Here is a 14166-nt window from a genome sequence, read left to right as displayed (position 1 = left end):
TCTCTCTCTCTCTCTCTCTCTCTCTCTCTCTCTCTCTCTCTCTCTCTCTCTCTCATAGAACTATTAAATACTTCTTAGTCAGAATTTGCTGAACAAAACTAATTCCATAGAGGAATCTAACACTACTCTACCAACATTACAGTATTACCAGTATTACTAAAGCAGACTTCTACATGGGGGTGAGTAAGTGGAAAAGGTGGATATTGTACTTGCTCCAAGGAGTGTTCCAAAAATGAAAATCTTAACATAACCCTGATGCCAGTTTGGTTCTGTGTCCTTTGCTACTTTCCTGTGGAGCTACTATAAAGGATGCATAATAACAACACAACTGCTGGAAGCTACAATGAATTACAAAGTTAGGGTCCGAAGTAGACATAAGACTTTCTACTCAGGAGATCTCTGTCACCTTTGTTCTGTTTTAAAAGACCTTACCCCCTCACAGGATAATCAATTGTCTGTACCACAAACACACCATGGCACATTCTACTGCAAGCTATTCTACTTCACAGTGAGTTCACAACTGTGGTACGAGTTGTAAGTAATCGTTGTCACGTTAAGAATCTGTGCCAGAGAAATGATAGAGGGAGATTCCAGTACCTACAAACGCTCAAGCAATGGTGACATAAGAGAAAACAGAAAATTTTTGTGTCCTTATTATTATTACATTAGAAAAATATTAATGCTTAACTTACTTTCTACTTACAAGGCTTTCTCATATACTCACAATAAGACATTCTTTTTTTTTTTTTTTTTCCAGTACTGGGGATTGAACTGAGGACCTTGTGCTACATGTTCTTAATAATATTTTAACTGCAACAGATATTCAAGTAGGAACATGGGTTATAGATAGTCGAACAATAGGGATATCAACAGTTACAGACTGGGTAGGTGGCACAGAACTTCCAAGTTCTGATTTAGGTCTAAACACTCTTGCTGTCACACAGGAAACTGTCTCCAAGAAGTTCAGAAGGAAAGCAGGGAGAGCTACCAGGAATGACTTCAGTGGTCTGGGTCCCCCCAAAGGGGCACACCCGAAGCCCCAGCACCTATGTCAGCTCACAGGGCAGAAGGAATACTGCAGCATGACTCAGTGCACAAAGTCACGGGGCGCTGATGCTGCACTGGGCAGGTGGCCTCCAGTCTAATCACAAGAGTCTTGGAAAGCACAGAGCATTCCCTCTATGTACAGAATTAGCAGCACAATTTGTCACAGCTAAATCTTGGAAACAACCCCAATGCCCATCAACTGAGCAATGGATAAAAAAGATACAGCATTTTTATACAATGGAGTACTACTCAGCTATAAAGAAAGATAAACTCGAGGCTTTTATAGGTAATGGATGCAACTAGAGACCATACTCACAAGTGAAATAAATCAGACTCACATGTGTAAACTTTCTATTATCTCCCCAGTGTAAGAAACTGAAAGTGTTTGAATAGGATCAAAAAAGTACAATAGATAGAGTGAGAGGGAAAGAAACTGCTCAAAAGGAAAGAACAACTGGGATGGGGAAAAGGAGAAAAGGAAGGAAAAAGAAAAAAAAAATATATATATATACACACACAGAGACACACATACATGATAGCTATAATAATTGTACTACTAATTTCTATTATTTCATTGAAAGGCAGTTAGTGCTTATATTGTTTGATCAATTTTGCATTCCTGTACCTAGTAATCTGAAAAACTACTTTGAATATATAATAACTTGTTAATTTCCCATCATCTTGTTTTGGAATGGTGTATCATTTTTACTGGGCTTGCTCTCTAACATTCTCGCTCTCTCGCTCTCTCTCTCTTTCCTCTCTCTCTCAAAAAAAAAAAAAAAGACATGAGAAGAACTCAGGTTATTACTGTTGAATTCGAAGGAAGAGGGTCACCAGCCAGGCATGGGGTGACACAGGCCGCAATCCCAGCACCTCTGGAGGCTGAGGCAGGAAAATCACAGTGAGCTTGTGGCCATCCTGGGCTACACAGTGAGTTCAATGGCAGCCTAAACTACATAGTGAGACCCTGTCTCAAAAAAATAAAGCAAAACAAAAAGGAAAGGCTACCAACTAAGGAATGTGACGTGACTGTCTCTAAAACTTCCAAAGAGCCCTCAACTCGAAGTCAACACAGGCTCTCCATCCAACCACAAGAACTATGTCCTGCCTGCCAACCACCCACGTGAGCAGGAAAACTGATCCTACCTAGAGTATGCACAAACTAGCAGCTGACAGACTGATGGCAGCCTAATGAAACCCAAGCCAGACTTCTGACCTACAGAACCTTAAGAAAATTAATGTGGACATTTTAAAGTCACTAAGTCTATGATGGCTTGATTTGGAAGCCACAACAAACTAGCAAAGGTATTCTGAGAAAGTAAAGAGAAGCAGTGGCTACTAGGGTGGTAATTTGGAAAGGTTAAGGCCAAATGACACGTCCAAGTAGACTTGGAGCAAGATGTTAAGGAATGTTAGTAAAAACCTTCCCAGTTCTGAGACTGCAACAGAAAGCTCAACCTGCAGCAGGAAAAGTTAACCCAGCACAGTACACCTGCCACTGCAGGCCGGTGCCTCCTGAAACTCAACAACAAATGGGACTCTGAAAACTATAAGGGATCCCATTTGCTTCAGAAAAAAATAGCTATAACCACCATTTCCAAGGAAAGCCTTATCTTTTGGAAGCAAAAAGACCTGGTACTTCCCCCTATTTTCTTTGGCTGCTGTAAAAGTCACCAAATCTAAATTCATTATGCAGCAGTACTCTGCTCTTTCCCTGCTCCTTGTTACATTTCATGGTACTTTCAACTTTAAAACCTTTTCAAATCCTTTACGAAGAAGGTGCATATACAACACACACAAAAAAAAAAACAAAAGAATTGCAGTTTTTGTTTCCTAGCACATCAAGATGATTCATTCTTAGCTATAAATGAAAGAATTAGGATAAGAATAAGATGAAAATTATTTCTAAAAAGATGCATAGTACTGACAAATCCACTGTTGTTTTTGTTGATGGTGGCGGTATTCCCAGCATTTGCATGACAAAAAAAAAATCCAACTCAGGAGACAGGATATATAATTTTTTTTTTTTTTTACAAAGAACACTACTAATTCATGATTTAAAATAAAGAAATCAGTGAGATTTTCTAAATGTATTAAAATCTGACAACTGATGAAGAAATTAGTGTTCAATGATTACATTTATTTTTATTTATTTATTTATTTTTGGATTTTAGGGAAGGGTCTACAGGGTGTTCAGGGTCTCACTACTAGACCGGACTCCTAGTGATCTGCCTGCGCACATTGCCATGCCCACTCTCAATTGCTGGGGCAGGGCCAGCAGGGCAGGCCAGGCAGGAATCAAACCCCTGGCCCCTGTGCCTGCTTGTAGGAGCTTTAATCCACTGAGCTATTTGGCTGGCCCTCAATGATTGCATTTAAAGGAACACTTTTGTTTTGTTTTTGCTCAGGATTTTCACAGTGAGTTCAGCCCTCTTCATTTATTTATTTTTATACACAGGATTTTATTTTGCATTGCTATAACAATTTCATTGTAGACCAAGGAAGAAAAAAGAAAAAAGGGTAAAAATTGTAACATGTGTATATTACTAAAACATTTCCATTTTTTAGCAGGATTTTCCATCCAGTAGATTTATTATCGTATATCCTCCTAAACCGACAAGATGCTTACCATTATCTTAAAGATTACAGATTGCCACTAAAAGCACAGTTTTACAGTCACTGTACATCAAGGTTGAAAAACTGTCCTGTATGAAAAACACACTAAGAAGTCATGTGAATAAAAGAAAACACTGTGTTTAAGGAAAGATCAAGTCCTCATAGTGCACCATTTCAGGTGGCAGCTCACTTTCCCCAGAAGCTCCGCGGCAGGCTCTTCCCGCTTCTGCCCTTTGCTCTCACTGTCCTGTTTCCACACAACAGTATTTATTAAAGCAAACAAACCCTTTTCTAAAGAGTTCTTATGGAAACTGTGGACAAATAGAGGGCTTCTGGCATAAAAATAGGTTAAAACATAAATAGCTTTTAGTAGTAGACATCAAGCAGATTTTTCTTGAACTAGTGACAAGAAAAGGTGAACATGCTTAACAGTGTCAAAAAGTTCAAAATTCAGTGTCCAAGCAATTGCTAACAATGCTTCTGTAGCTTTAAGCTCTAAACAGGAGAGTACTGATGCACACGCATTAAGAATCCAAGCTTGGCAAATTAGACCCAAGCAGGTTATTCAACTATATATACAGAAAGGAAATGATAAACACAGAAGTAGACGAGCCTTCCTCTTTTCCTTATAGTCTTGAAAACTGCCAACTTTTTGAGAACAGTTCTATAATGTTTAAACATCAGATAACCACAGGTGCTGGGAAACCTAACTACACAAACTGACTCAAGATGATTTTGTAGTGTTTAATACAATTTATCTCGTAGTTAAGGGCACTAGGCAACATTTAACAAAAATCATCAGCCCTTTTTAACAAGATGTTGGGAGAGCTGGGTGCGGAGTGCGTGCTTGCAATCCCAGCACAAGGGAGGCTGAGGCAGGAGATCTTTGCTAGTTGTTGACCAGCCTGGGCTACAAAGGGAGCTCAAGGCCAGCTTGAACTGCATAGTGAGACTGTCTCAAACTTTAAAAAATAAAAATTGGGACAGGGTCTCACTAAGTCACTAGGTTCTCCAACCTAGGCTACAAAGCCCGTGATCCTCCTTTTTAGCCTCCTAGAATGCTGAGATTACAGGCATGGCCACACCTGGCTCAAAGTGGCTAACTGTAATTCTGGCAAGCCTTTTAAGTAAGCTAACAATTTGATAAAACTTGTATGAAGTAGTCATGAGTAGATAATGAAGAAAATCCCCAAAAGAGCATCATGCCACTATTTCTCTTATTCTATTTTTAGAATAAATAGAAAAATATTCTATTTTTTTTCTTTTTTAAAAAATTAATTTTATTGAGAAACAGCAATGAGACAGTTTCAATACAGGTTAGTAAGACAGTTACGATAATTAATATATTGCATATTGTTGTCTTCATAGTATTATTCATAGTACAAGATGCAGGGATGATATCCTGTCCAACCACTATTAGTACATTATGTCTAAGATGTTTGATATTCAGACAGATAGTGAGGTTAAGCTCAACTGCCTATGTTATAGGGTAATAATATCATTAAGCTTCTCTTCTAGGGGGTTAACAACTTAAGTTTGCAGACCAAAAATTAGAGAAAAAGAAGGACTACAAGGACAGCCAACATTTTGGCCCTAGCCTTTCAAGGTCAGTGAGGACTCAGGACACAGGAGAACCTGTATTGTAACATCCTGTAACTCAGTGGTGTCCCAAATTTTCTTAATACCCTCTTGTAGCTGTTTTCTATCTCTAGACCAAGGAAACACAAACTATGGCCCTTGGGCCAGTCACCTGATTTTCTATGAGCTTTAATGGTGTATATATGGCTCTAGGATAGAAGAAATGAACGGTTTTGACATAGACACATATCCTTAAAAAAGTTTACCAAACTCTGGCCTAAACTCTAGGCTATGGAGATACTAATTTATTTTTACTTTTAACTTTTATTAATACATGTTGCAGTAAGTAATGATTAAATTCACCACAGGGAGTTGGTACATGTACATAATATATTTAATTCTTCCTTTCACCCCTCTCCATTTCTCTTCCCTCTCTCCATCTATTGGTCTAGAGAACCTCATTTAGAAGGATTTTTTGGGGACAGGATTTCACTATGTAGTTCAGGCTGGCCTTGAACTCTCCATGTAGCCCTGGCTGGCTTCAAATTCACAGGAATCCTCCTACCCCAAGTGGTGGGATTATAAGTGTGCATCATGAAAAGATAAATCATTCTTATAGTTGGAAGAAGACTTTCTGACTAACCTAAGTAGATGTTTGGCCAGTGCTATGAAAATTTCCAGAAAGCAAAACACAGAAACCAAATACTAAATTTTATACTACTTACATCTGTAAAATTATCAAAAACACTGTAAGATTAAGAACAGTTTGTGAATATACTTATTCATCCATTCAAAGAATAAAAAAAGACTGCCTTCTAAGTCATGCTTTTCAGAAATCACAATAAAACCAGAGCCAACTGAACAACTTGAGTTGCCCAAGGACCTCCCACGAGACCCTCAGCTGGGCCAGTGACACATTCTCCCCTCTGCCCACTGGCATCGGTACTAAGTTCACTGTATTAATTTGGAATAAAAGGGAGAAAAATCCTTTTGAGTGTTGGGAGACACTCATTTTTGTGCTTTTCCCCTTTGAGACACAAAAAGAGAAACCAGTGGGCCACATTCAGTGGCTACTACACCTTCTGTTTATGCTGCCCCGCCAGCCTCACATTCAGGGGCCTTCAAAACTCCTTCTTTCCAAACCTCACAATTCTATCCTATCCAAATCCCAGGGATTTCCTGGGTGAATCTACCATGCAATGTCACAAGAGAACATAAAAGTTACACCAATGTCACATTAAGTACCACTACATGATACTTTCCTAACACTTTGACAAAGTCCAGAGCAGTCTAACAGTCTAAAAGGCTGTAGTTCTTCCCGCTCCCTCTCACTGGCTGTACTGCAAAGACTAACCCCTGCCAGTGGCCCTCCTGCTCAGAGAAACAGGTCAGGCTCCAGAGAAGAACAGGATCACCAGATGCTGAAGCAATAATAGGAGAGAATGAACTTCACTAAACAGTCAAGTAAAAGGGTTGACTGGAGGTGCAGGACTAGCAGCATCTTTTTGCAAACTGCAGGAGACATTTCCAATGGAAAAATGCCTGGGTCACTGGAGAACTGGACACACCCCTTCATCTATCCATCCAGATACAGGGGTGCCTACAGGGAACATCAAATAGAAGCTTAAGCCCTTTCCCACTGCCTCTAGTTCTTCTGTTAGGTAAAAGTATTTCAGCACAGTAACATTTGCCTATATTCATTTTTATGCAAAGAAAGTGTCGGTCAACAACAGACAGAGGCAAAAGCACTTGGCAAAGGAAATACAAAATAATCAACTGTTGGCTTTCTCCCACCAGATCTTGCTTCCTAGAGCCAGGGGCCACTGTACTGTGGTAAACAGGCAGGCTCTGCAAAGTCTGCTTTGCTAGCAAACAGGAAGTGTCATATCTGCAGCAGTAATCTTAGCCCAATTCTCACAATCCCCAAAGTGCTCTACAGATGGTCACTACTATAGTTTTCATTTGCAATGTCCCTCAAAGCCTCTTGTGTTGGAGACATGATCACCAGAACGACAGTATCAGAAATACGAAGGGTGGTAGAAGGCTTTTGGGTCACTAGGGCACAGCCCTGAAGGGCAAAGTAGGACCCTGGCCCTCCTCCTCCTCGCCTCTTCTGTTCTTGGCCACGAGGTGATGGGTTTTGTTTCATCCTGCATTACGATGATACTCTGCCACGAGTGCTGTGCCATGAAGTCAGACAGCCACAGAAAAGTGGCTCCAAAACCATAGACCAAATAAACCTTTTGTTAGCAGACCCCCGCAGGTATCTGTAACAGTAATAGAAAGCTAACAATTTCATTCTATATATCTGAATAAGCAGCTTACCTTTATAGAAGCAATATGAAGTAAAGTCTCTCCTCTATGATTTCTTTTCCTGGCCATGAAGTCAGGCTGGGACAATTTCACTGCTGAGGGACTTGACATCAGTCTCCTATAACTGGAACTATTCAGTGTAGAAGGTAGCGTACATGGTGACAGACTAGCGGAGTCATCTGATACATCATCATTTTCCTTCCTTAATGTGTCACCAGCCTTAAGTTTGCTCGAAGCTGGTGGTGAACAGTCAAGCAATGACATGTTTTCTGAGAGCACTGTTTGCCCAACATCTTCACTGGTGCTTGGAATACTGCTTCTGCACTTCTTAGAAACGGACTGAGAAAGTCTGCTGCATGGTCCACGTTTTCCACTACGACCTAATGGCAAAGATATCTCAGAAGTAAGATCATTTTCACAGACTTTCTCAGGAGTCACTTCATTCTTGTGGTCACTGTCTGGAGATTCTATATGCTCAGCCAATGGTAGAAAGGCTTCAATGAAGCTTGCACAACTTTCAGATTCTGTTACTGAGCCACTTGCTAGTAAGTCTACTTCACCATTTACCTGCGGACTACCAATAATGGCTGGCTGGCTACAGAAGGATACCTGCTTTTCCTTAAATTCGTCTTTGGGGTCAAGTTCATCACCTTCCCTCTCTGTGACTAAATTCCATTCTTGATTAATTTCAGCTAAAGTTTTCTTTTTGCGTTTCTTTGCAGATGTTTTAGAAGCTTTTATAGTACTCTTAGAAACAACTGTAGGAGGAGTTGCAGAAACAAAGTCATACACTGAGGCTTGTTCAGCATTTTCATCTTTTGTCTTCTGAGGTTGGGTTTGCACAGAAATTTTCCTCACAACATACCTGACCTTCTTACTTCGAGGACTAAACCACATTTTTATTGAATTTTTCTTATTTTCTTCATCATTAAATAAATCTGTCCTAGATGTATCATCTTCCAAATCTAACAGAAAGAAAGGAAAGTAATCAGTTAAAAGGATCAGTCTCACTCATGGTGAGCTTCCAAAGAATTCTGTTTGTAGTTCTATTGAAGTCTGTCACCTTCCATTTGCATAGCTCTTTCTCTACTAGCTTACGCCCATTTCCAGAGTGGGCACTCAGCTGCGCATTCTACACATAGTTAACAGTCCTACTTTGTGCTAGACAGTGTTCTAGAGATCAGAGGTACAGCAGACAACAGTATAAAACATATTTCACCAAGAGTAGACAAAAGCTGAAGACAAAAAAAAAAACCCAAAATTAAAGAGAAAAAGCGACGCTTAAAAAATGGAGGCAGGGGGATCAGTGAGATAGACCAGCGAGCTAGTTCAGCAGACTCAGCGTCTGCCTAGGCAAGCGAAGGGACCAGGATTCAATCCCTGGCTACTGAGTGTCTGAGCATGGTGGTGCATGCCTGTAATCCCAGCATTGGGGAGGCTGAAAACAAGAGGATCACTACAAGTCCAGGCTGTGTAGTGAGACCCTGTACCAAATACATTAAAAAGGGGGGAGGGCAGCACATGGGGGGAGGAAAGGATAGCTGTAGAATAAGTAGAAGACATTAATGCTTGATGTTTAAAGACACATTTGAAAATAAATATTTATTGTATCAACAAACCAAAGGAAAACCATATGATAGTCTCCATAAATACAGAAAAAAAGGGCCAGGGATATAGCTCAGTGGCATAAGTGCCTGCCTAGCAAGTGCAAGGTCTTGAGTTCAATCCCCAGTACCAAAAAAAAAAAAAAAAAAAAAGACAAAATACAATACCCATCTCTTTTTAAAGGCTTGATACAAAAACTAGAACACAAATATCACATGGTTTAACTATCCCACTATTGGGTATACCACTATTATCAAAATTTATGGCAAGTGTTATAAACTTTAAGTCATTACAATAATATAAATTGACATTAATGTCCTCAAAATACTCCCCTCTTCCCCAAATTTGAACACATATCCCACTGTTCCTGTCACTTTCTGAAGCAGTTTTTGAAGTGCTCTTTCATGTCTAATACTGCTTCCAATGACTTCATAAAAACACTACAGCGTGTCCCCAACTATGTTATTCACCAGATCTGGCATCACTGAACTTCTGGCCCTTCCCCAAAGTCAAAACAACCGTGAACAATAAATGTTTTGAATTAATTCATAACGCCAAGTCAGCCATAATAGCTCAATTAAAGACACTCATGAAGAAACTTTTAGAGCTGCTTCCAACAGTGGCAAGAATGACAAGCTAAGTTTGTTCGAAGCAAGGGGGAGAATCTGAGGGTAGAAAAGAGCAATGTGTCTTTTATTTATAAAAGAGACATCAAAATTAATTTTAAGTATGGGGGATGAAGATACAGTCCATAGGAACTTCAGATGTGATCTGCCTACAACAAATGAAAAAATCAATCCGTCAAAGTATACTCTAAAAACATCACAGGTCTGCCTGCTGAAGCCAGAACATAGCCTTATAGCAGTAAAGCCATGGAACAGCTAGAAGCAACGTGTTCATCCTGATAAAAGCAGACGCTGCTCCGTCCTTCCCATGTCAAAGCTGAACACCATCACTGTATCCACAAAGTGCTACTGAGACAGACGCTTGGAAATCCCAACGATCTGAATGCGGTATCCACTCACAGAGGGATTTTACGTCTAAATTCAACAAGGTCTCTCTTTTTTTTTCTTTTTGCTGTGGTAAGTAGATTTCAAACCTAAGCCATTTCTTATATAACCTCAAGCCCAGAGGAAAGGTCAAAATGAAATGTTACCAAGATTACTTTTTAAGACAGACTCAGGATTACAAAGACTTAAAGGTTAATCCTCAGGTAAATCTGTAAAAACTTGTATTTGATTTTTAAAAATTTATTTCTTAAACACAAGTGACAACATTTCCCTTTAAGAATCATTCAAATCCTGAAATCCTCAATAGTTATAATCCTTACAAAACAGAGAATTGGCCACATAAAGGAAAGCTAAAGCTTATCAGTAGTAATAACACATTTAGCTGACTAAAATCACTAAAACTAAAAGGACAACAGATTTCATATTCAGGTGTACATAATTTCTTAACAGATAAAAAAGTTATTCAAGAAAGTAAATGCTCATGTAATTTATGTGTACACAGCAATTTTACTGATAATACAGTAATAATAGCTCTGCTGAAGGTTTTAATTATCTAACTTGCTATTATTTTAAGCAAGGCCCACAACTGGAAACATGACTGTGAATTTCTGAATTGTATGCAGCATCTCTCATACAAAACTATAAAACCAAAAACAATACTGTCACTAAAACAAAAATCATACTATTAACAGCTACACTACTTTTTAACAAGTGAATGCTTCTAAACATAATAAATTATCACATTCATTTCAGGAATAAAAATACTAACTTTCCTCTACATAATAAATTTTTTAATGATGAAATTTAAAAGAAATTCTAATTCTCTGAATTTAAATATTTCAGAGTACAACATAAAATATCAAGGAAAAGATGTGCACAGGTTACTAAGGCACTGCCTAGCCAAATTTTCCTTAAAATTTAATAATAAACTATGGAAAAGAGAAGTAATTAGAAAATGTGATTTCACTATCATTAATCTACATCAAAGGATTATAATGATAGGAATTGTGTGCCTTTCAAATTACTCTCTATTACAGGTTTCACAGCAGAAGTGGAGAATCTCTTTGATTTACTAGTCCCTTATTAAAAAATCAAAGTAATCTGCTTACCATCTGTGTAACGTTAACATCTTTACTAAAGAGTGAATATCTTGTAAGTTAAGTAGTAGTTATGTTTTAAAAAATAGCACAGCTATTCAAACACTCATCTTAATCAATTATAAAAAGTTATAGCATATATGAAAAACTATGTAATCACTTCAGAAAGGCCAGTATCTTTCACTAAACCCAAAAACAGAAAGGGAAGTTGTGATCCTATGAAAGCATAATCAAAGGATCTTTAACATCAACACCACCAACATGTTCCACAGAAATGGACCAGCACCTGCAAGGTCTAATTTAATTTGACTGGGTTCAAGAGAAAATAAAAACCTTTAAATTTAACTCTATTAGTACAAAGCAGATTACGTTATAAAGAATAAGTTAAAATTATGCATAAACACTCCTCAGAAAAAATCTGATATTCTCTTCCCTTTAAGGAACATTAAACTGAGAAAAATGTATTTGGGTATTTAGGAGCTCATTTTACCCAAGTAGTACTACAAATCAGGCTTCTTTATCTCCAGTATACCATAACTATAATGTCCATGATTTGACAACTTCTTCCTAATTACCAACCCTAATTACAGTAATTATATATTTTATAATAAATGCAGGTAACAAGTTCCTCTGAAAGATAAATTGTCAACTACAGGGTTTTTTGAGAGATAAAAAATATGAAAGATGCTTAACCATTCCACTGAATTCATCATCTTCAACAGGTGATCATTTAACAGACACAACTCTGGAGCTCATAATGAGATCATTTTCTAATCTCATTATGAAAAGGACCCACCATCACTCGTTCCCAATTATTAATTGCACCCACCTAATGTATAAGTCGTCTAAGAAACTTACACTTTTGGAAGTGCTTAACAGATGAATGAACACAAAGGCACTGTGTTAAATGTACTAAAAGACAAACAATAAAGAAGGGAGAAGTGACACATGCCTGCAGTCCTAGTTACTCCACAAGCTGAAGCAGGAACATCACAAGTTCAAGACTAGCTTGGGCCACATGGTGCGTTCCAGGCCAATCTTGACTACAGAGGAGAACCTATCTCACAAATAAGTTAACTAATTACAATATAACAAACCACAGGAATAGGAGGGACTGTAGCTCAGCACTCCTTGAGTTCAAAAAAGACAACGCTTCAGTAAAAGAAATTCTAAATACCCTTCCTTCAAGGCTTGTTTGTTTGGGGATGGCTATGAAAGGAAAAGTTGGTAACCACGCAATTTATATTAAAGCAGAAAAAACTCTGAAGCATGTAAATGAATAGATCTGCGTAGACATATTTCAGCATATTCATACTTCAGATTTGTCATTTCTTAATGGGGTAACAAAGAAGAATGCTACAATTATAAAATGAATTTGTAAGCCAAAATCTGAGACTCTGCTTTAAAATTATTTTAATTGAGTTTAAGTCTCTAGGATATGAATTAGTTCTAGCACTCCAAACCTTATCCAATTCAAGAAAAGTAAATTTCCACGCTTTGAACAAAAAATTATTCTAAATGAAAAAAAACCAAAAAATTTAACAGGACTGACTTGTGCAACCCAGTCCCCCCTGTTCTCAGTTAGTAGATTAAGAGGATTAATATGAATCTCTAGCTCCTAAACTTCCCATTATGTGTTATCTAAACTTCCAATTCATCTTAAAATAAGTAATATTGAGCAGCTGGAGATTCAACTAGCAGTAGAGTGCCTGCCTAGCAGGTACAAACCCCTAGGTTCAATCCCAGTAGGGGCAGAGCGGAGTAACACCGAAGGCAGTACTGATAATCTCATTAGTACTAAAATGATTATTATTCTTTCTTGGTTTTTTTGAGGGGTGCTATGATAGAACACAAGGTCTCTCATGTTATAAAGGCCTCTCACGTACTCATTATAATGAAAATAAACCGCAAAAGCCAGTTGAAAAATGAATAATCCAAATTCTCTCATCCAGCTTCACCTCTACCTAGATATGGCAGTATGCTAAGAGCCCCACCCAGAAACTTGTCCTAAACTCAACCATCCTAATTATCTTCCTTAATTACGAAGCATGAAGGGATTTATGTGAAAACTATACTAATGATTTAAACATCACTCATTACATTTTGGGAAAAGAGTAACATTTTTAAAAAGAAGTCTATCTTACTCTTCTTTGTACACCACAGTACACAGTACCCCAGCATGCCATGATTGATGGTAGTTAACCTGTAAAGGTTTCTCTACCCTGAATTTTTCATCTTTGAGAATGTCATATCGCTTATTACGTGCTAAACTATGTCTCTCCCCTCATTCCCTAAATTCACTTGGAGGCCTTCACCCCTACTCCCTCAGAATATACACTTAACTGAAAACAGAGTCATTGTAGATATAATTAAGAACATGATGTGTAGTATCCTAGAGTGGACCCTTCCTAGTACATTATTAGTGGGATCCTTATAAAATAAGTTGGTACAAACACTTGCACAAGGAGATAATCATGAGAACAGGAAGATAGCTGGGTAAAAGCCAAGGAGATGCTGCTAAAACAGAATCTACCTCACAGACCTCAGAAGGATTAGAACCAATCACCTGTGAATCTTAATCTCAAGCTTATAACCTTTTGCCTAAACTACTCAATTTTTATTATACAGTAACTAGAGAAAAGTTAAATCAAAATGAGATCCTCAGAGTAGCACCCCAAATTTCAGTGCATGGCTAACAAGCCTTGCAGTTTACACTCTTAAAAATCTGATGAAAGCCACTGTAACACAGATACTGTTCATATGGTACAGTTTACTCACAGGCCCCTGATCTGCTCTGCACACAACTCCAAGTACTGCCAAAGCTGTGGGGACTTTTGACTGAAAATCCCTGAATTAATCCACAGACCCACGGGGGATGAGGGGAGACAGATTAAACAACA

General features: G+C 38.2%; 1 protein-coding gene across 2 annotated transcripts in view; it reads right to left on the bottom strand.

The window, feature by feature from the left end:
- Bard1 (BRCA1 associated RING domain 1) overlaps positions 1-14166 on the bottom strand; it is a 74766-nt gene that overhangs the window by 44743 nt on the left and 15857 nt on the right. For both annotated transcript variants that reach the window (XM_023710089.1, XM_004626596.2), the window contains exon 4: positions 7567-8519. In XM_023710089.1, coding sequence (XP_023565857.1) covers positions 7567-8519 — 953 coding nt within the window. The remainder of the gene's footprint in view (positions 1-7566; positions 8520-14166) is intronic.

This window comes from Octodon degus, unplaced genomic scaffold, assembly GCF_000260255.1.
Source record: "Octodon degus isolate 3935 unplaced genomic scaffold, OctDeg1.0 scaffold00016, whole genome shotgun sequence".
NCBI classification, from domain to species: domain Eukaryota; kingdom Metazoa; phylum Chordata; class Mammalia; order Rodentia; family Octodontidae; genus Octodon; species Octodon degus.
Note: the sequence above shows the minus strand (reverse complement) of the source record. Positions and strands in the feature narration are given on the sequence as shown.